This window comes from Mesoplodon bidens, assembly GCF_964165515.1.
Source record: "Mesoplodon bidens genome assembly, chromosome: 3".
NCBI classification, from domain to species: domain Eukaryota; kingdom Metazoa; phylum Chordata; class Mammalia; order Artiodactyla; family Ziphiidae; genus Mesoplodon; species Mesoplodon bidens.
In genome coordinates this window covers 112003269-112023276 of record NC_138178.1, presented here as the reverse complement: position 1 = coordinate 112023276, position 20008 = coordinate 112003269, and the positions used below count along the sequence as shown (strand labels likewise).

Sequence of the window (20008 nt, the reverse complement as noted above, 5' to 3'; positions counted from 1 at the left end):
TTCTCTTCTGTGAAATGCCTGTTTTGTTTCTATTGCCTAGTTTTCAATTAAGCTATCCTTTTAAAATTTTCTTACTGATTTGTAGGAATTCTTGAATTCTTAGGAATAACTAGTTATAGGCACTGCAATATATTCTCTCAGTTTACAGTTATCTCTTTAATTTCTATATGACGTCCTTTACCAAAGAGACATTCTTAATTTTAATGTAATGCCAAATTTATCAATCTTTTCTTTTATGATTAGTACCTTTTGTATCTTGTTTAAGAGATTCTACACTCCTAAGGTCACAAAGTCCTATATTTTCTGCAAAATTTAAAATTTTTACTTTTAAAATTGATTTTTATACAGCATAAGGTAGGGATCCATTTTTTTCTGTCCCAGCACTGTTTCCCCAATGATCTGCAATACCCATTCTGTCGTAAATCAAATATTCAAATATGCACACACTGCTTCTAGGTTCTCTATTTGTCAATTTTCTTTTTTTTTTTTTTCTTGCGGTACGCGGGCCTCTCACTGCTGTGGCCTCTCCCATTGCGGAGCACAGGCTCCAGATGCGCAGGCTCAGCAGCCATGGCTCACGGGCCCAGCCGCTCCGCGGCACGTGGGATCTTCCCAGACCGGGGCACGAACCCGTGCCCCTGCATCGGCAGGCAGACTCTTAACCACTGTGCCACCAAGGAAGCCCTATTTGTCAATTTTCTATCTTTTATTAACACTATCTTAATTACTGTCAGTTTATAGTGTCTTGATATCTGGTAGGACAAGTTGGCCTCCTCGTCTTCCTGCTTCTTCTTCTTCTTCTTCAGGAGTTTCTTAGCTATTTTTGGATCTTTACTCTTCACGTAAATTTTGAAATCAGTTTGTTAGGCTCTATTAAAAGGGAGAATTATTTTTCATGGAATGTCTTTTTATACCTTTACAATTTTGTCTGGAAGGCATGTATTATAGATAAAAATATATTTTTAAAATCTTATGACTGCTTGTTGTGTCAAGGTCGAACTGCACTTCATGTCATTCAAGGCTCTCTGTAATCTGATCAGTTTTTCCCATCCTATTATCCTATTACCCATGACATCCAAATATGAAACTACATCTCTAAGTAGGCTAGTTTTCCCACAGCTCCCCAGGAGACACTATATTCCGCCCACTTACACCTATTTCTTTGCTCATAGTATTTCCTCCTATTTAATCCCCTATTCTTCAAACCTGATTCCAGACCTTCTTTCTCCAACCTATTTCCCTAAAACTACTAATGTACTTAGAGCTCGGCTCTTATTCATTTTAATATTTACTTTGTGATAGTTTAGTGTCCTCAATTAAAGTAGAAACTCCCTATGGACAGTATGGGCTGGGAAACAGTTGAAGAAATATTTTTGATTGGTTCTTCTCAATGTTAAATGGATTTTAGACTAATCACTATTGTTGACCTTTGGGTCCAGTCACAATAAGGCCTTTTAGTTTGAATATGTTGGCTTTCTTTTGTACTTGATCTCGGTGAGTAACTAGATTAGTGAACTACAAGAGAAAGCCAGTAATTAATGGAAGTTATTTGCAAGGAACTTTTACAACATAATTAGAAAATACTTTCAGCCACAAAGACAACCTAATAACACATTCTCATGGTGGTTTACGATGTATCTGTATAGTCCTCCATCTGAAGAGATGATAAAGAAACAACTGTGTGAACCATAATTAAATCCATTAGGCACAGTGTGAGAAATAATGTTTAAACAACAGTTCAACAGCTGCAACACCCATATTCTACAAAATGTTTTTTTAATGCTTGAAACAGATACAGTTAAAGATAATTTATTGTTCCTATTTTATATTTCAAAATAAATAACAACAAAAAATCATTATTGCTTGACACATTCAATTTGTAAAAGACAACTGATCTTATTGTAGAGATCCAAACTAACCTACAGTATTAAAATTACTAAAGACATGGGGTATAAATGAGCTAAAACAAAAAATAACAACTACAGAACTTTAAAATATCTACAAAAGATTAAAAATAATAAAGAGTAGGAAAGTAGTTTGCAAAAATCTTCAAAAACACAACCACTTTTTGTCTTCTTTTTAAATTAAAGGATTTTTTTTGTTTTAAACATCCTTTATGTATTAATCAAGTTATCTGTTGTTATAAACCTGACATTCCTGGGAATAAAAGTCAGCTACTTTTCAATTAATAAGTTGAAAGTATGGCACATCAATATTTATATAGGCCATCTAATTTCAGACTTTAACAAGGTTTTTAAAGCATTGATATACTTTAAACTGAAGGTTGGGTTTAAATGTTATTATTCAAGTAAGAGTTTCTGATTAGAAAAGTGGTCTATGACCAAATTCTATACTATACTCTACATAGACTTTAAGCCAAATTATTTAAAAATAGATTTAAATGTGAAAACAATGTGCTGCTTCAGGTCATACAAGCAGGCGTGGCAAAAGTAAGAAAAGAAAGCAAATAATTGAACTGATTATGCTTCAAGTTTCCATCTGAACTCCAAACATCAGTAGTCACTCAGACTGGCACAAGGAAAAGACAATGCTCATCTAGTTGTTCAAAAAGGTATCTTTAGTTAAAAAAACGAAGAGAGACTTTGAAAAAGGGATCTGAAAACAACTATACATGGAAACTGTGACATTTCAGGCATTTAAAAAGGGTTATCTTCTTATAAAAATACTATTCTGGAAAGTATAATCCAATATCAGAAAGCAATTCGTGAATACATCATTCTTTTTTTAATAACCTTATTGAAGTATAACTGATGCACAATAAACTGAACATATTTAAAGTGCACAACTTGATGAGTTTTGATCTAGGTATATACCTGTGAAAACTTCACCATAATCAACTTAATGACCATTCCATTACTTCCCAAAGTTTCCTCATTTCCTTTTTAATCTCTCTCTCTCTCCATACCCTTTCTCTCCCAGTACCCATCTCCAGGCAACCACTGATCTACTTTGTCTAGTAAAGTATGCATTTTCTATAATTGTATGTACATAGAATCACACATGTTGTACCCTTTTTGTCTGCCTCATTCATTCAGCACTATTATTTTAAGAGTTAATAATTCACTCTCAAGATTTAATAATTCATTTTAAGATTTAATAATTCAGTCCACTTTATTGCTAAGAAGTATTCTACTGCAGTTACAGACAATTTGGTTTATCCATTCACCTCTTGGTGGACATGTGAGTTCTTTCCAGCATTTGGATAATATAAAATAAAGCCGCTAGGAATATTTGTATATAAGTCTTCATGTGGATATATATTTGTTTCTCTTGGATAAATACCTAGGAGCAGAAGAGTTCGATAAGTGCATCTTTAACTTTTTAAGAATGTGCCAGACTGTCTTCCAAATGTAAATGTACTATTTTACATTCCCACCAACAGTGTATGAAAGTTCCAGTGGATTCACATCATCATCGACACTTGGTGTGGTCAGTCTTTTTCATTGTAGCCATTTTTATAGCTGTGTAGTGGTATCTCATTGTGGGTTTTTTGTTTTGTTTTGTTTGCATTTCCCTAATGACTAAAGGTGTTGAGTATTTTTCATGCTACTTTTCTTTTTTTTTTTAATTTAAATTTATTTACTTATTTATTTTTGGCTGTGTTGGGTCTTCGTTTCTGTGCGAGGGCTTTCTCTAGTTGTGGCGAGTGGGGGCCACTCCTCATCACGGTGTGCGGGCCTCTCACCATCTCAGCCTCTCTTGCTGCGGAGCACAGGCTCCAGACGCGCAGGCTCAGCAGTTGTGGCTCACGGGCCCAGTTGCTCTGCGGCATGTGGGATCTTCCCAAACCAGGGCTCGAACCTGTGTCCCCTGCATTGGCAGGCAGACTCTCAACCATTACGCCACCAGGGAAGCCCCATGCTACTTTTCAATGGTATATCTTCTTTGGTAAAGTCTGTAGTCACATTATTTGCCCATTTTAAAATTGGAGTTTTTATCTTCTTATTAATGGGTTGTAAGAGTTCTTTATATAGTTTAGATATAAATTCTTTGTCAGATATGTTTTACAAATATTTTCTCCTAGTCTGTAAATTTCCTTTTAATTTTCTTAATTATGTTCTTCCAACAGCTGTTTTAAATTTCTGAAGTACAATTTATTAACTTTTTCTTTTATAGATTTATAGCGATTTTCTGTGCCCTAATTAAGCAATCTGCCTAACTCAAGATCATGAAGATTTTTCTCCTATGTTTTCCTCTTAGAAGTTTCATGGCTTTAGATTTTACATTTCGGTATATGATCCATTTTGATTTTATTTTTGTAGATGTGTAAGGTACAAGGCAAGTTTCATTTCTTTGTAAAAAGATGTCTAACTGAACACAATTGCTGAAGAGATGATCTATTCCTCATTGAATTGCCTTGGTACTTTTCTTGAAAATCAAGTTGTCATATCTGTATATGTCTATTTCTGAACACTTTATTCTGTTCCATGGATCTATCTTACATCAATACCACACTGTCTTGACTACTGTAGCTTTATAAATCTTAAATCAAGTAGTGTAAGTCCTCTGACTTTTTCTTTTTTGGAAACTGTTTTGGCTCTCCTAGACCCTCTTTAGTTCCATATAAATTTTAGAATCAAGTTGTCAGTTTCAACAAACGAGTCTCCTGGGATTTTGATTGGGATTGCATTGGATATAGATCAATTTGGGGAGGATAGATATCTTAACAATACTGAGTCTTCCAAACAATAAACATGATATCTCCCACCATTTATTTAAGTTTTATTTGATTTCTTTCATTAGTGTTTTGTATGTCAGCATAGCAGATCTTGCACATATCTTATTAGATTTATATTTAAATATTACATGTTTTGTGCTATTATAAATTATACTATTGTCATTTCAAATTCCAATTGTTCACTGCTAATATATAAAAATAAAATTCATTTTTGTATATTGACTTTGGAAACTACAACTCTACTAAATTTACTTATTAGTTCTAGTTACTTTTGTGTATATTTTGGGAGATTTTCTCCATAGACAATCATGTTATTTGTAAAAAGACACAGCTTTATTGCTTCCTTTCCAATATGTATGCTTTTATTTCTTTTTCTATTCCACTGATATGACCTCCAGTACAATATTGAATAAAAGTGGTGAGCCTGGAGAACCTTGCCTTGTTCCCTTTCTTAGGAGGAAAGCAGTCTTTCACCATTAGTTAAGATGTTAAGCACAAATTTTTTGTAGATGCCTTCTATAAGAGTGAAAAAATTCTCTTTTATTCCTACATTGCTGAGAATTTTTATCCTAAATTTATTTTGTCATACGCTTTTTCTACAGCTTTTAGAGAAACATATGGTGTTTCTTCCTTGGTCTGTCCTTCTTCAGTTTCTTTTTTTATTTAATCTGCTGCTTATACTGATTGATTTTCAAATGTTGAACCAACCTTGCATTCCCAGGAAAATGACCCCCTTGATCACAATGCTTTACCCTTTCTATATAATGCTGGATTCAATTAAATAATATTTTGCTGAGGATTTCTGTATCTATGCCCACGAGGAGTATTTGTGGTTTTCGTGTACTATCTTTGTCTGGTTTGGGTAACAGGATAATGCTGGCTTCAAAAAATGAGTTGGGAAGTGCTCCCTCCTCTTCTATATTTTGGAAGAGTTCATGTAGAACTGGCATTATTTCTTCTTTAAATGTTGGGTAGATTTTGCCAGTGATGGCATGTGGGACTGGAGTTTGTCAATTTACAACTACAACATACATTTCCTTTGGTGATTTATTACATTAAAGTTATTTCTTTTTTAGTGAGCATCCTTCATTTCTGGTAATGTTACTTATTCTGAAATCTGCCATACCTGATACTACTATAGCCACTCCACCTTTCTTCTGATGAATGTTCACACTGTATATCTTTTCTATCTACTCCTTTTAATCTATTTGTCTTTATATTTAGAATGAATTTTTTTTAGACAGTACAGAGTTGGGTCTCACTCTTCTATCCACTCTGACAATCTCTGATCAGTCTGTTTTGAACATTTATATTCATTGTAATTATCAATATGTTTGGATTAAAATCCTCATCTTGCTAGCTGTTTTCTATTCATTCTGTTCTTCATTCCTTTTATACTTCAATTTCTGCTTGCTTTTGGATTATGTACTTAGGATTCCATTTTATCTCTACTACTGGCTTATTATTTAACCTAATTTTTAAAAATGTTAGTAGTAGTAGGCAGTCAACTGTCTTTTAGAATGATCAGAAACAAGTCAATAAGTATTTTTTTATATTTATTTTTAACCATTTTCAGAGATCTTCATTTCTTTGTACAGATCAAAATTTCTATCTGGTATTCTGTTCCTTCTGCTTGAAGAACTTCCTATATAGCATTTATTGTAGCAAAGTCTGCTATTAATGAATTCTCTTAGCTTTTATCTGAAAAAAGTGTGGTTTTCACTGACTGCCTTCGAGATTTTCTCATCCTTGTTTTTCCAGCAGTTTTTTTTTTTGTGGTATGCAGGCCTCTCACTGTTGTGGCCTCTCCCGTTGTGGAGCACAGGCTCCAGACACGCAGGCTCGGTGACCATGGCTCACGGGCCCAGCCGCTCTGCGGCATGTAGGATCTTCCCAGACCAGGGCACGAACCTGTGTCCCCTGTATCGGCAGGCAGACTCTCAACCACTGCGCCACCAGGGAAGCCCTCCAGCAGTTTTAATATGATATATCTAGGTTTTTAAAATCCCACTGGGAACTTTCTGAGTTTTGTTAATTCCCTAGTTTAATAAATTTTATTTAGAGAATACTTAGCAGTTATTTCTTTAAATATTTTTTCTGTCCCAAGGTCCCTCTCTTCCTCTTCTCCTTATGAGATACAATTTATCCCCAGCTCTTATTTGTGTGTATGCATGTTTTAAACTGTTTATACTCTTTGTACTTCAATTTGGGTACTTCCTGTTTACCTATCTTCCAAGTTCATCAACACTTTCTTCATTTGTGTCAAGTTTACTAACGAGCCCAAAGGTATTCTTCTTCCCTGTTACTGTGTTTTTAAATTTCTAGCATTTCTATTTTACTTGTTCTTATAGTTTCCATCTCTCTGTGAAATTCCTCATCTAATTAAGGTTGTTGTTCACTTTTTCCATTAGCCCCTTTAACATACTAATTAGCCATTTAAAAGTCCTTATTTGATAGTACCAACATCTGAGTCATCTCTGTGTCTGGTTTTGTTAAATGTTTTGTCTATCAAGTAGGGGATTTATTTTTCTTGCTTTTTATGTTTTATAATTCTTTCATTAAATACTGGTTATCACGAGTAGGACAGTAAAGACTGAGGTAAATAGCATTTATAGCTGAAAATGGGCATGCCTCTTATTTTGCTAGAAACTTAAGGTGCAGCACTGAGTCAATTTCATCAGGAGTTGATCTTATTTAGGTTTTGTTGTTGTTATGGTCAAAGTGCACCACTGGCTTCAGATCTCTCTGGTATTACCTTGTGCTTAAGTTGAAGGATGGGGTTGCCAAAGGATTTTTTCTTATTGTTCCTGCTCTACCCTTAGCTTTTGACCTTCTCTATTCACAGTTTTGCTCCCTCCTCCAATAGTAGACTGCTGTTGCTTGATACTTAGTGCTTCCTAGCTTGCTGTGGGGCAGTGGGTTCTTAGTTGTCCTGGCTCAGTCTCAGCTTTGGGCAAATCCTGTGTCCCTGAGCCTTGGTCATTGGGCTTTCTTGGTGGTCCTCCTCCTCCCCAAGGATAGGATATTTTTAATGGTCCCTGGGGCCAGGATGTCTTTCTCTTCCTATTCCTCTAGGAATAGAGGGTTTTTCTGTTTCCTCTCCCCAGTCATAATGGGTCTTCATCTGATAACAACAAGATTTGTTGCTCTCCCCCAGTGACTTACAGTATTTGTTCCACAGGGAAGGGAGGTCAGGCAGGGCTCTGTTTTTCTCACAGAAGCAACTGCTCTCCTCCTTCAGGCCTATACACTAAGAAAGGCTTTTTTCAGTACCCTACCCCATGCTCAAATCTTCTCTTAGGTACCCAGTGAAGTCCACAGAGAAAAGTCTAAAGGTGGGTGTAAACTCCCCTTCTGTTAGTAGCTTCCAGGGGTTCTAGATTCTCCTGTTATCCACACTCAACTTTTAGCAATGTGTTAAAATTTTTCACTGAATTTGTCTTACCTGTTTGTAGGGAGCTTGATGTCTTTCGTCTGTGCTCTGCCAAAGGTGGGGAAATCCTTACATCCTGTCTCTCCTTGGAGGGCTCTGTCTTTCCTTACATTTCAGGCTACTACGTTGCACTGTAACTTAGGTTCTCTGGTCAGTTTAAGTAAAAGTTATGATTTTGTAGATCATGCAGTTTTTTCTTATTGTAAGGGTGGGTACGATGTTCTTTCCAGTCTTCTCCATCCTAAGCAAACTTGAAACTCTCCAGGACTTTGTTGTTGTTGTTTTTGAACTTTACAAGCTGGCCCTAAAATTTATATGGAAATGTAAAAAATCAAGAATTGCCAAAATATTCTTGAAGAACATCAAGGTGATGATAAACAAGACAGTGAGTTATTGGTGCAAAGACAGACAAATACACCAATGGAAAAGAATACAAAGCCCAGAAACAGACCCACAGAAACACAAACACTTAATTTACAACAGAGATAGCATACTGCAGAATAGTGGAGGGAAACATAGTCTCACAAGCGACAATTAGATGTGCACCTGGTGAGAAACTTACACCCACCTTACCTAATAACCAAAAGGCCAATTCCACATGGACAGCAGAACAAAACATAAAAGGCAAAACAACTCAATCGCTTCTACAAGTTAATATAGGGTAATATCTTCATGACTTTGAGGTATATATAAAAAAATCAACAATGATAAAGGAAAATAATGATAAATTTGAATACATTAAGATTAAGATCCTTTGTTTATCAAAAGATACCATTAAGAGAGTGAAAGGCAAGTAATAGAGGGGGAAAGATATCTGCAACACATAGAACTGACAAGGATTCATATCAACAATATAAGAATATATACATGCTCCAACAACACATTAGAAAAATGGGCAAGAAATCTGAATGGTACTGCACACAAGAAGATATTTAATTAACCAATAACTGTATGTAAAGGTGCTCAACTTCATTTGTAATCAGGGAAATGCAAGTTAAAACCACAATGAGATACCACTAAACAACTACTAGTAATTCCACTCCCAGAAATAACTTGACAGAAATTCAAGCACATGAACACCAAGAAAATACATACAAGAACGTTCAGAGCAGCATTATTTGTAATAGTAAAACACTGGAATCAATGCAAATATCCATTTAGACAGTGGAATGGTAAGTTGTTTATTCAAACAATGGGATTCTCTACAGCAAAGGATATGAATAAATCACAGCTATATGCAACAATAGACATGCATCTCAGAAATATAATACAGAACAAAAGCAGTCAGTATAGAGCAAAATAAAAACAGTTAATATAGAGCAAAATACTGTATGGTTCCATTTAATATAAATTTCAAAAAAATAGGCAAAACTATAATGTTTAAGGGTACAGACTAAGGTGCTAAAACATCAGTTTGTTGTTAACTTTGTAAGGGAAGAAGAGGATAGTGATTGTGAAGGAAAACACTGGGGCTTTGGGGATGCTTGTTGTGGTCTACTCCCTAACCTAGTTGGTAGTTACATGGGTGTTCACTTTGTAGATAATTAATTGACCTGTATATTTATGTCTTCTGTGCTTTACTGCATATGTAGTATACATCATGATAACCTCCCTTCACTCTCCCTCCTCCCCCCCAAAAAAACTTCTGGCCATTAATGAACTTATTTTTTACTAGAGGTGCTTCAAATAGAGTGGTGGACTTATCTGAAATATATTCTTCAGTTCTAACTTTATAGGATTCTAGAAAGGTATTTTGTGTTTCCTTGGAGTCTGGTTGGGGGGATTCTTCCCCTGTTTGGACCTGAGAGACATAGAATCCAGATAATGGTTCAAAAAACAAATTAGCTTTATTACTGACAAAAAGCTGGATTACAGGGTATGTGACCACAATGGGCTACCAAATACCCTACCTCTAAATTAGATGGACTTGCTCACCCAAGTCCAAGGCAGAGGTGGACAGCTTCAGGCTTTCCTGTAGCCTACCTCAGAAAGCTCAGGATTTGGCTGAAATCAAAGAAACACAGATATAAAGAAATTTGCCCATGAGTCACTCCTCTTTCCCCAGGATGGAGTGAGTGGGGGAGCTTGCCTTTCCCTCCTGGACAGAGGAATGGAAATTCTCTATACTCCGTGGAAATGTGAAGAATGAGGAATAAATATTACCCCTAGCAACAGGCAGACTAGCTATGCTTGATAGTCTATTTGAAGTCAGCTCTCTGAATCTTAGCAAAGGCTACCAGGAGCAAAAATTTTAGAATAAGCTTCATTCTTGCTCTTAAACCTACTTTCCCCTCCTCCACTTTTTTTTTTTTTTTTGCGGTATGCGGGCCTCTCACTGTTGTGGCCTCTCCCGTTGTGGAGCACAGGCTCCGGACGCACAGGCTCAGCGGCCATGGCTCACGGGCCCAGCCGCTCCGCGGCATATGGGATCCTCCCAGACCGGGGCACGAACCCGTATCCCCTGCATCGGCAGGCGGACTCTCAACCACTGCGCCACCAGGGAGGCCCCCCTCCTCCACTTTTAAACCTGGGTATAAACCCCAACCACATTTTTTTTCAGTGGCTTTCCTGGAAGCATCTGCAGAGACTAGTAAGTGAGGGAGAAGGGAGCAGGTGATTATATATGTGAATCTTCTCTAAGTTGTATATTTATGAGTGAAGTCTATCTTTCCCGTTTCTCCATGAGATGTATTAAATTCTGGTACACAACTTTAAGCACCTCTGGAGCTTATTTAAATTATTCTTTTTCCAGGTAAAGTTAAGCTTGGTTCAGTTACTTGCTTTTTCATATTTAGAAATACTCAATGATTATCTACATTGGCCTTCTTCCAAAAAGACAATAAAATACAAATACATATCTACAACTTAAAGTTACTTCCTTTTCAGAGTGATGAATGATGATTACTGTGTATCCACAAATACTTTTATTCATGATTTTAATTAGCATGGATAATTTGGTCCAGGAGATTTCAGTTCAGACACAGCAGTGCAAGTTTGCTTTTTAAAATTATACTCTTATTTTTATTCTGAGATAATTGTAGCTTCACATGCAGCTGTAAGAAATGATAGAGAGAGATTCCATTGTGCCCTTTACCCAATTTCCTCCAATGGTAACATCTTGCAAAGCTGTTGCACAATTTCACAACCAAGATACTGACATCCATACAGTCATGATACAGAGCATTTCCATCCTCACAAGGATTTCTGATGTCTTTGTATAGCCACAAACACAGTTCCCTCCCCCATCACCAATCCCCTCCTTAACCCCTGGAAACCACTAATCTGTTCTCCATTTCTATAATTTTGTCATTTCAAGAATGTTTTATAACTTGAATCATATGGTACAAAACCTTTTCGGATTAGCTTTTTCATTCAGCCTAATTATCTGGAATTTATCCAGGTTGTTGCATGTATCCATAGTTTGTTCTTTTTTTTAATCGCTGAGTAGTATTCCATGGTATGGATATACCACAGTTTTTCTAACCATTCACCCATTGGAAAACTCTGGGTTGTTTTGGCTATTACAAATAAAGCTGCTATAAACATCCATGCACAGTTTTTTATGTGAGCATAAGTGTGCAAAAACATGTTTATAATGACATGTAACTCTTTACCTAATTTTCTGGCTGCTTAACTATAGAGCAAAGGAACTCAGGCATTTGCCAAAGGTCACAGACCACCTCCTTGTAGGTGAGGATTAACTAATGACTCTTATCAGTACTTGCAGCTTTATAACCTTGGGAAGCCCTTGACTGTCTCTCTCTCTCTCTCTCTCTCTCTCTCTCTCTCAGCCTCAACCAGACAAGATGCTTTTCAAGGTGTATTCTTTAAAATATGAACTCCAAGAAATGCTCCTAAAGGGGAGGTTGGGAGAGTTCATGGTCAAATAAGTTTGAGGAAATTCTGAATACTATAATCCTATTCCTCTTTTGAAATAAACAAATGCCCTTTGGTGTACAAAAGGAAGGATCCAGTATCCAACTGCCCAAGTTCAAACCTCCATTTGCTAGACAGTAACCTTCAGGAAGACAGTTAACTTTCCCATATCTCAGTTTCCCCATCTGTAAAGCGGAAATAACAACAGTACCCCACTCATATGAATGAAAGATTAACTATAAGGACACAAGAAAACACTTGATAAATGTTAGTTATTATTATTAGTATTGCCATCATAATCAGAATCATTATGATCTTGTTAAAAACACACATGTCCAGACTCCACCCCGGAGATTGAGATTTATTAAGTCTAGGGGAAAGTCTAGTCCAGATGAAGAAGTAGAGGTTTATCTGGAACAAGAATATGTCCAAGATAGTAGTAGAGGCAGGATTCAAACCCAGACCAAACTGCCTGATGGAGAGATGTCACACTTAACATCCATACTCACATTCAGTAAATTCTTTAACTCTGTAGTCCTGCAAAAAGAGCACAGTTCTCTCCTGAACTGAAGGTTGGGTTTGTAATATAAACTTGTGATTCCTTAAGGGGTAGTTCAATAAAATAAAATGCAGTTCTGTGACACTGGTATACAACAGCTTGCAAAACAATTCCTAAATGTAGCGGTAAGCATCAGTATGTAAAAAGTTTGTTGTCATTGTTTAGCAAATCAAATTTGAAGATATTATTTCTTTAGAAATACAAGAAAACAACTATGATTGCTATTATTTCTGTAGATTTCACCACCACACTGCTGATTTCCAAAGGTCTTACTGTCAAGCACCAGGCGCATTTCCAAGACACTTGGGGAATCACTCTGGAGGTGGTGGCAATCTTCTTACCACTTCGGTAGCAATCCTCAGGTAGGCTTTGGCCTGGAAAAGAACAGATTTGCTTGTTCTATATTTCTCCTTAGTAGACATCAAATGACTCACAAACTGTTTGCCATAGCTGTCTACTGAATTGAATAGTAGAAAGGCTGAATGAGATGAGGAAACTCAATAGTTAGAAAATATTGCTGTGAACGTTGCAGAAAATATTGCTGTGAACGTTGCATGTAGGGCAGGGGAGAAAGGGGTTTAGATTATCTGGAAGGGGACTTTCCAAAAAAAATATTTAGTAGCAGCAGTTACTGTTTTTCAAACTCTAACTCCTGTGTCAGCAAACTAGCAACCCAGTCTAGCTGCAGAAAACTTACACCTTCCTCTTCTGACAAATTGATATCTTGAGTTAGATACTGCCAAACTTCTTTGGCATAAGGCCCATTAGTCATTTTTGAAAAGGCTATCTATTACCACCCTACGTTTATCTTCAGAAAGCATTTTCTTTATTCTCTCTGACAATTGTGTCTAATACCAGCACCAAGCACCCCTAGGCTCCTCCGTTTGGTGAGATTTAAGTACCACGCAAGAATTCCTGGAATCAGTTGTCATACTCTTCATCTCTGGGACCCCAGTACAACAGAACACGAAAAGCAGCTCCCAGGCACTAAGTGGGCCACAACTAACTTAATGCCTGCACAGTCCAGTTAGAACAATGGTCATGGCATTTGCATTTTAAAGTTTTAAACAATTGAAATGTAAATACTACTTATTTCTCCTATCTTATCTATAAAAAGTAACTGTAAGACAATAGTAAGATTTTCTAGAACCAGAAATTTATACATTTATATATTTACCGTTGTATACATACTACTTCTACTACTACTACTACTGCTGCTGCTGCTGCTGCTGCTGCTGCTAATACTACTGGTACTACTACTGCTACTACTGGAAGTAATGGTAATAGCTAAATTTTACTTGAGTACTTAATATCTGCCAAGTATTATTTCATCTATCGTCAAGTTACCCTAAGGGGTAAATTCTGTCACTATTCCCACTTTATAGACAAGAAAACCAAGACCATGAAAGATGAATAGTCTTGTCCACAGCATCACAGCTAGTGTGAGATGAGCTGGGCTCTGAACCCAGGCTGACCAGCTCCCTGACTCTGCATGGTAAAAGGACTGTTTGAGTCTTCTTTACCCTGACTTGATGAAGCCGTTAACTATGTTTCACACATCTTGATTTTTTAAAACTATGCTTGAAAGTAAATATTTCCTCCATTTGGGGAAATATTTTAATATAGACCTCTCTGTATTTACATTATGAAGTTGATACAATGTATTAAGAAATCAGCAAATTGAAAAACAAAAGAATTTTGATATAATATATAATTATATATATATATATATATATATATATATATATATATATATATATATATATATATATATATATATAAAATCTTGTGCCACAAAGAGAAAACCATATTTGTAACTCACATCAGAAATTTAAATATTTGCCACGTATTAAGATCATAAAGAAAGAACAAAAAATGCATATACATACACACATATTTGTGTGTGTGTATATGTACCTGTATCTGTGGATACATATGTATATATACATATACATATAAACAAGGAGCTACTGTATAGCACAGGGAATGCTGCTCAATATTCTGAAAAGAATTTGAAAAAGAATAGATACATATATACGTTAAAAAAAAGAAAAGGTTACTTACATTTCCCCCCTGGGGGTGGTGAAAAAAGCCAGTCATGTCTGTTATCTCTCAATCAACATGTTGGAAAACTGCTCATTATGAAAATTTTAAATGATATTAATTACAATAATGACAAATCTTTAAGTGTATGTTGTCTGTATGTGTATTGCCATGCTACTTGTTTCATTGTTGAAACATAAAATATATGTTTCGCGTTACTACTTTAAATCTTATATTTTGGCTCTACTTCTTGAAAAAAAATCCAATGATTATAGTCAGAAATGTTTGACTTTAAAAGGAGCAATTGGTTATTTATAATATTAATAATTGATATATTTGGGTTTGTATTTATCAAGTTTTTGTGGTCTCTCCAAAAGACCTGGTTTAATTTCTTATTCAAGCTATGTTAACTTATTTTCTACTAACTTTTAAAAATAAGTATACACTTGACCCCTTTTCTTTGGAAGTTGTATATTTAATATTTGTCAGTTTTTAACCTAGAAACATCAGTATAATTTAAAAACTAATCAGAGAGTAATTCTATTTAATACCTTTATGATCTACCTTGACAGTGTAAGGACATCACACATAAATCTACTTTCGAATGCTACTTTTTCATTGGTGATACATATTTAAAAAATTTTTTTAAATACATGCACTGGTCCTAAGTGCACAGATCAGTGAAACTCTACACACTGAACACACCTCTGTAACTCAACACCTATGTTAATAAACAGAATACCTATGTCAGATCCCTGAAAAAAACAACAACTATGTTCAATCCCTAATAGTTGAATTATACTTTATTTTACCAGGAAACTGTTAAAATTCCATTTGTGTCCTTTTTTCTTTTTTTTTTAAAGAATAGCTCTCAAAACATGAATAAGACCTTATATGTTTTTACTGAGTACATACTATACCAAGTACTAGTATAAGTAATCTCATTTGTGTAATCTCATAAGTAATCTCACTTATGTAAAATAAACACCATTGGTTCAATGTGGATGAAGAAATTGGAGTTGTCTGCTCAAAGTCACAAAGTCAGTAGGCTGGAGAACATTCACACATGGGTCCGCCTGACTCCAAAGCCCAGCTCCTTCTACCACATTACATATTAAACAGTAAATCCAAAATACAAGTAATTCTAATCATAATGCTCTATCTAAAAATGGTTTCAGTCTCTGCTATAGTTAACAGAAACAACAGACTTTGTTTAAAAATGGAAATAACATACACTATATAAAGAAATATTTCTCTTAAATCTAAAAGTGCTGATTTTCAGCCATGCATCTTTTTTTTTTAAACATCTTTATTGGAGTATAATTGCTTTACAATGGTGTGTTAGTTTCTGCTGTATAACAAAGTGAATCAGCTATACGTATACATATATCCCCATATCCCCTCCCTCTTGCGTCTCCCTCCCACCCTCCCTATCCCACCCCTCTAGGTGGTCACAAAGCACCGAGCTGATCTCCCTGTGCTATGCGGCTGCTTCCCACTAGCTATCTATTTTACATTTGGTAGTGTATATATGTCAATGCTACTCTCTCACTTCGTCCCAGCCTTACCCTTCCCCCTCTCTGTGTCCTCAAGTGCATTCTCTACGTCTGCATCTTTATTCCTGTCCTGCCCCTCGGTTCATCAGAACCTACAAGGAATAAATGCTGGAGAGGGTATGGAAAAAAGGGAACCCTCTTACACTGTTGGTGGGAATGTAAATTGATACAGCCACTATGGAGAACAGTATGGAGGTTCCTTAAAAAACTAAAAATAGAACTACCATATGACCCAGCAATCCCACTCCTGGGCATATATCCTGAGAAAACCACAATTCAAAATGAGTCATGTACCACAGTGTTCATTGCAGCTCTATTTACAATACACAGGACATGGAAGCAACCTAAGTGACCATCGACAGATGAATGGATAAAGAAGATGTGGCACATATATACAATGGAATATTACTTGGCCATAAAAAGAAACGAAATTGAGTTATTTGTAGTGAGGTGGATGGACCTAGAGTTTTTCATACAGAGTGAAGTAAGTCAGAAAGACAATAACAAATACTGTATGCTAACACATGCATCTTTATAAACACCTTTCATCTCCCAGTAGCTTTTCTAGGTGTTTAAAGCCTAATATTTTACAATGAAAATTTAAAGCTCACTAAGGCAAGCTGAGGCCATATCATTCTATAATCTTAGTTCCAACTTATGTTAAATTAGAGACAAACCTATCTGACTGCACAAAATCTGAACGATTCCATAATAATCAAATTTGCTACATTTAACCTTTGCTTTTTAATGGACTATCTCCAAGCTTAAACTTTCAATATATCACACTCAAAGCAATGGTTAGATTTTTATTTGCTGAGAAACCACTAAAAGTGCTTAGTTTAACAGTTTCAATTTCCACAAAACTGTTGAGATTGAATTTTTTCAGCCAGTGCAGTATCATTTCAACAAATACTTTTTGGTTCTTATTGTGTGCAAGGCATTGTTTCGGGAAATCTGTGGGAGGTAACAATAAAAAAGGGAGGCAGAAGTGCTCACTGGTGAAGAGGTGGGGCCTTAAGATCAGACAGGTATGGTTTAAAATCCTGGTTCCATTACTTATTAACACTGGCCCTGGGCAAGTTAATTAAACCTTCTAGGCTCAGTTTCCATATGTGTAAAATGGTTATAATAATAGTATCTACCTCAAAGGGCTTGGGGGCATATTAAGTAAGAATAAACTATGTGAAGTACTGGAATATAAGAAGCAAATAATAAATACTAGTGGCTACTATTATTACTATTATGTCCTCAAGTAATTTACAATCTCATTGAAGAGCTCATCTTAACATATCCTTTTGGACACTTTTTCTGCCTGAGGAAAAAGTAAATTAAATCCCTTCCTTCTGTTTAATACACAACTAGGAAAAGCAAACACATACATGTCATATGTAAAAAATATGATTTAGATTTCTCAGACTATTAATACTCTCTTTCTCATCAACTCAACTCTACATGAACTAACCCTTCTCTCCTATTCAAGATCTTTCATTGGGCCATCTAGAGACACAGATAATACAGCTGGATCTTATTTGTCTGCTCTGTCATTATCAAGTAAAGGAACTGGATGGCAACCAAAGTGCAGAAGTTTTATGGTGAGCTTTTCCCTTTGTCTTTGTTTTTAAATATCTGAAGTTCTAATTTTCCATACACAGTCATTTCATATTAGGACTATGAGGTAATAATGTAGAAATTTAAAAGATAATAAAGTTTCTATTTAAATTTAAAAGTCTTTACCAGGAATATCTTATAGCACACTTTTTTTTTTTTTTAAAGAAGATGTTGGGGTAGGAGTTTATTAATTTATTTATTTTTGCTGTGTTGGGTCTTCGTTTCTGTGCGAGGCAAGCGGGGGCCACTCTTCATTGCGGTGCGCGGGCTTCTCACTATCACGGCCTCTCTTGTTGAGGAGCACAGGCTCCAGACGCGCAGGCTCAGTAATTGTGGCTCACGGGCCTTGTTGCTCCGTGGCATGTGGGATCTTCCCAGACCAGGGCTCGAACCCATGTCCCCTGCATTAGCAGGCAGATTCTCAAGCACTGCGCCATCAGGGAAGCCCCAAGCACACTTTTTAATACACCAATATTAAGATTTTTACTTGACAAAAAGAATGAAACCACAAAATTAATAGTCAGTCATGAGTCCATCACTGTGTCCTGGACTCAATCAAAGGCAAAAGGTAGATATAGTTGAATGAACAGTTATAATTACACAAACAAGAGGAAATGCTATTGAATTTAAGAGTTCTGAATCCTAGAGTGTCCACTTTCTCTCCCTTCCTCTATTGCTTTCTCTGGCTACTTTACTTATATTTGGAGTTTCAATTACTCCCCTTTCCTCAGTGGTGCACGTATGCAGAAGGTTCTGACCTTTGACTGAGTAGGCAGAAGCTCGATGGAGCTTTTTAATTGGTACTGTAACCCTTCCCAACTTTTCCAATGATGCCTCAAAGTCAGCACATTTCATACCTTTCGATTAATCACTGTATTCTTAGTGTTTGTCTCTTCTGAAAGTTAAGTATTACTGGGAGAGCTAAATCCCTAGTGCCTAATTTTAAAAGATTTTATGGGCAGAGAATGAGAGCCCTGGAACCTGGTGCTGAGAGGATGGAGTGAGGGAAGATGGAGAAGAGAAGGTAGAATTAGAAAGAAGACAAAAAGCTAAAGATGAAACTTTTACTTATTAATAAATTTGCCTGTAGTAAACCCCTAAAAGCAAACAATAAAAAGTATCAATCTAAGGGGCTAACAATTAACAAATAATTTTGCATATTCTGTCCCATTAACTTTTGCAGAAGTTTATCACGTTGGCAAGTAAACACTTCCTTCATTCTTTAAATGAAGACATGCAGGTAGAATGGGCACTAAGCTTCCATGCATATGGCAGAACTTGTGACTTTTGCAGAAGTTTATCACGTTGGCAAGTAAACACTTCCTTCATTCTTTAAATGAAGACATGCAGGTAGAATGGGCACTAAGCTTCCATGCATATGGCAGAACTTGTTCAGAGGGCTGTGACCAGCTTCTGAGAGCGTATTTCCATTTAAGTTCATAGGGCAAAAGGGAAGGGGATTATCAGGAGGTAAGATTCACCAGAAGAATAACCAGAAGGATCCTGATTCCAGGACTCAGCAACAGCTTCCTAATATCTAGGACTTAATATTTTTAATGCTGAAGCTGAGAACTCTACCCATATCTCATGATTCAAATTCTGCTCTGATTTTTAGATGCCACCAAAGAGTGACATTTACTTGAAGCTACGTAAGGGGAAGGGCAAAAAATGGACTCAATCCTTTGATAAAGGGCAGTAGAAAGACATTAATTGCTATAGCATCTTATACAGAACATTTCAGAAGACATAAATACTCACAGTTGTATTTCTACTTGGCATTTTTCAAAGTATTTTCACATTATCATCTAATTCTTTTCATTATGATATCAATTTACAGATGGAGAGAAAGGTTCAGAGACATGAGGGAACTTGCCTAAGGTCACACTTAGAAAGTGGCATTCTTCTTAATGAAACCCCAAGCTAATACAGATTAATGCTTTTCCTTTCATGCAGAGACCTCTTTGAGAATCTAATAAAGCTCTTGTCCAATTTCCCAGAAAAATGCACACTCATACATTCTGGATATAACTTCAGGGGATTCTCAGACCCAGGTTAGGATCCTCTCTGTATTATGCCCTGTGGTTGTGCACACCAGTGGGACCTGAGGGGCAGAGTGTGCCCACCCTCTTCTCTAGATCTCTGTGATATGAAAAGGAGGTGAACTGAAAGCTAGCCTACATATATACAATAGAGAGACACTGAAGTAATCTTGCAATTAATTAGGGAGGGAAGCA

General features: G+C 36.2%; 1 protein-coding gene and 1 long non-coding RNA gene across 10 annotated transcripts in view; both read right to left on the bottom strand.

Moving 5' to 3' along the window:
* The window catches only part of LOC308613582, a 71559-nt gene extending 63033 nt beyond the window's left edge, over nucleotides 1-8526 (bottom strand). The window contains exon 1 of the long non-coding RNA XR_014015273.1: nucleotides 8145-8526. This is a non-coding gene — a long non-coding RNA (uncharacterized lncRNA). The remainder of the gene's footprint in view (nucleotides 1-8144) is intronic.
* A 4252-nt stretch (nucleotides 8527-12778) lies between these two features.
* Nucleotides 12779-20008, bottom strand: part of NUBPL (NUBP iron-sulfur cluster assembly factor, mitochondrial) — a 351028-nt gene continuing 343798 nt past the window's right edge. For all 9 annotated transcript variants that reach the window (XM_081229690.1, XM_081229694.1, XM_081229691.1 and 6 more), the window contains one exon: nucleotides 12779-12941. In XM_081229690.1, coding sequence (XP_081085816.1) covers nucleotides 12879-12941 — 63 coding nt within the window. In that variant the 3' untranslated portion in view covers nucleotides 12779-12878. The remainder of the gene's footprint in view (nucleotides 12942-20008) is intronic.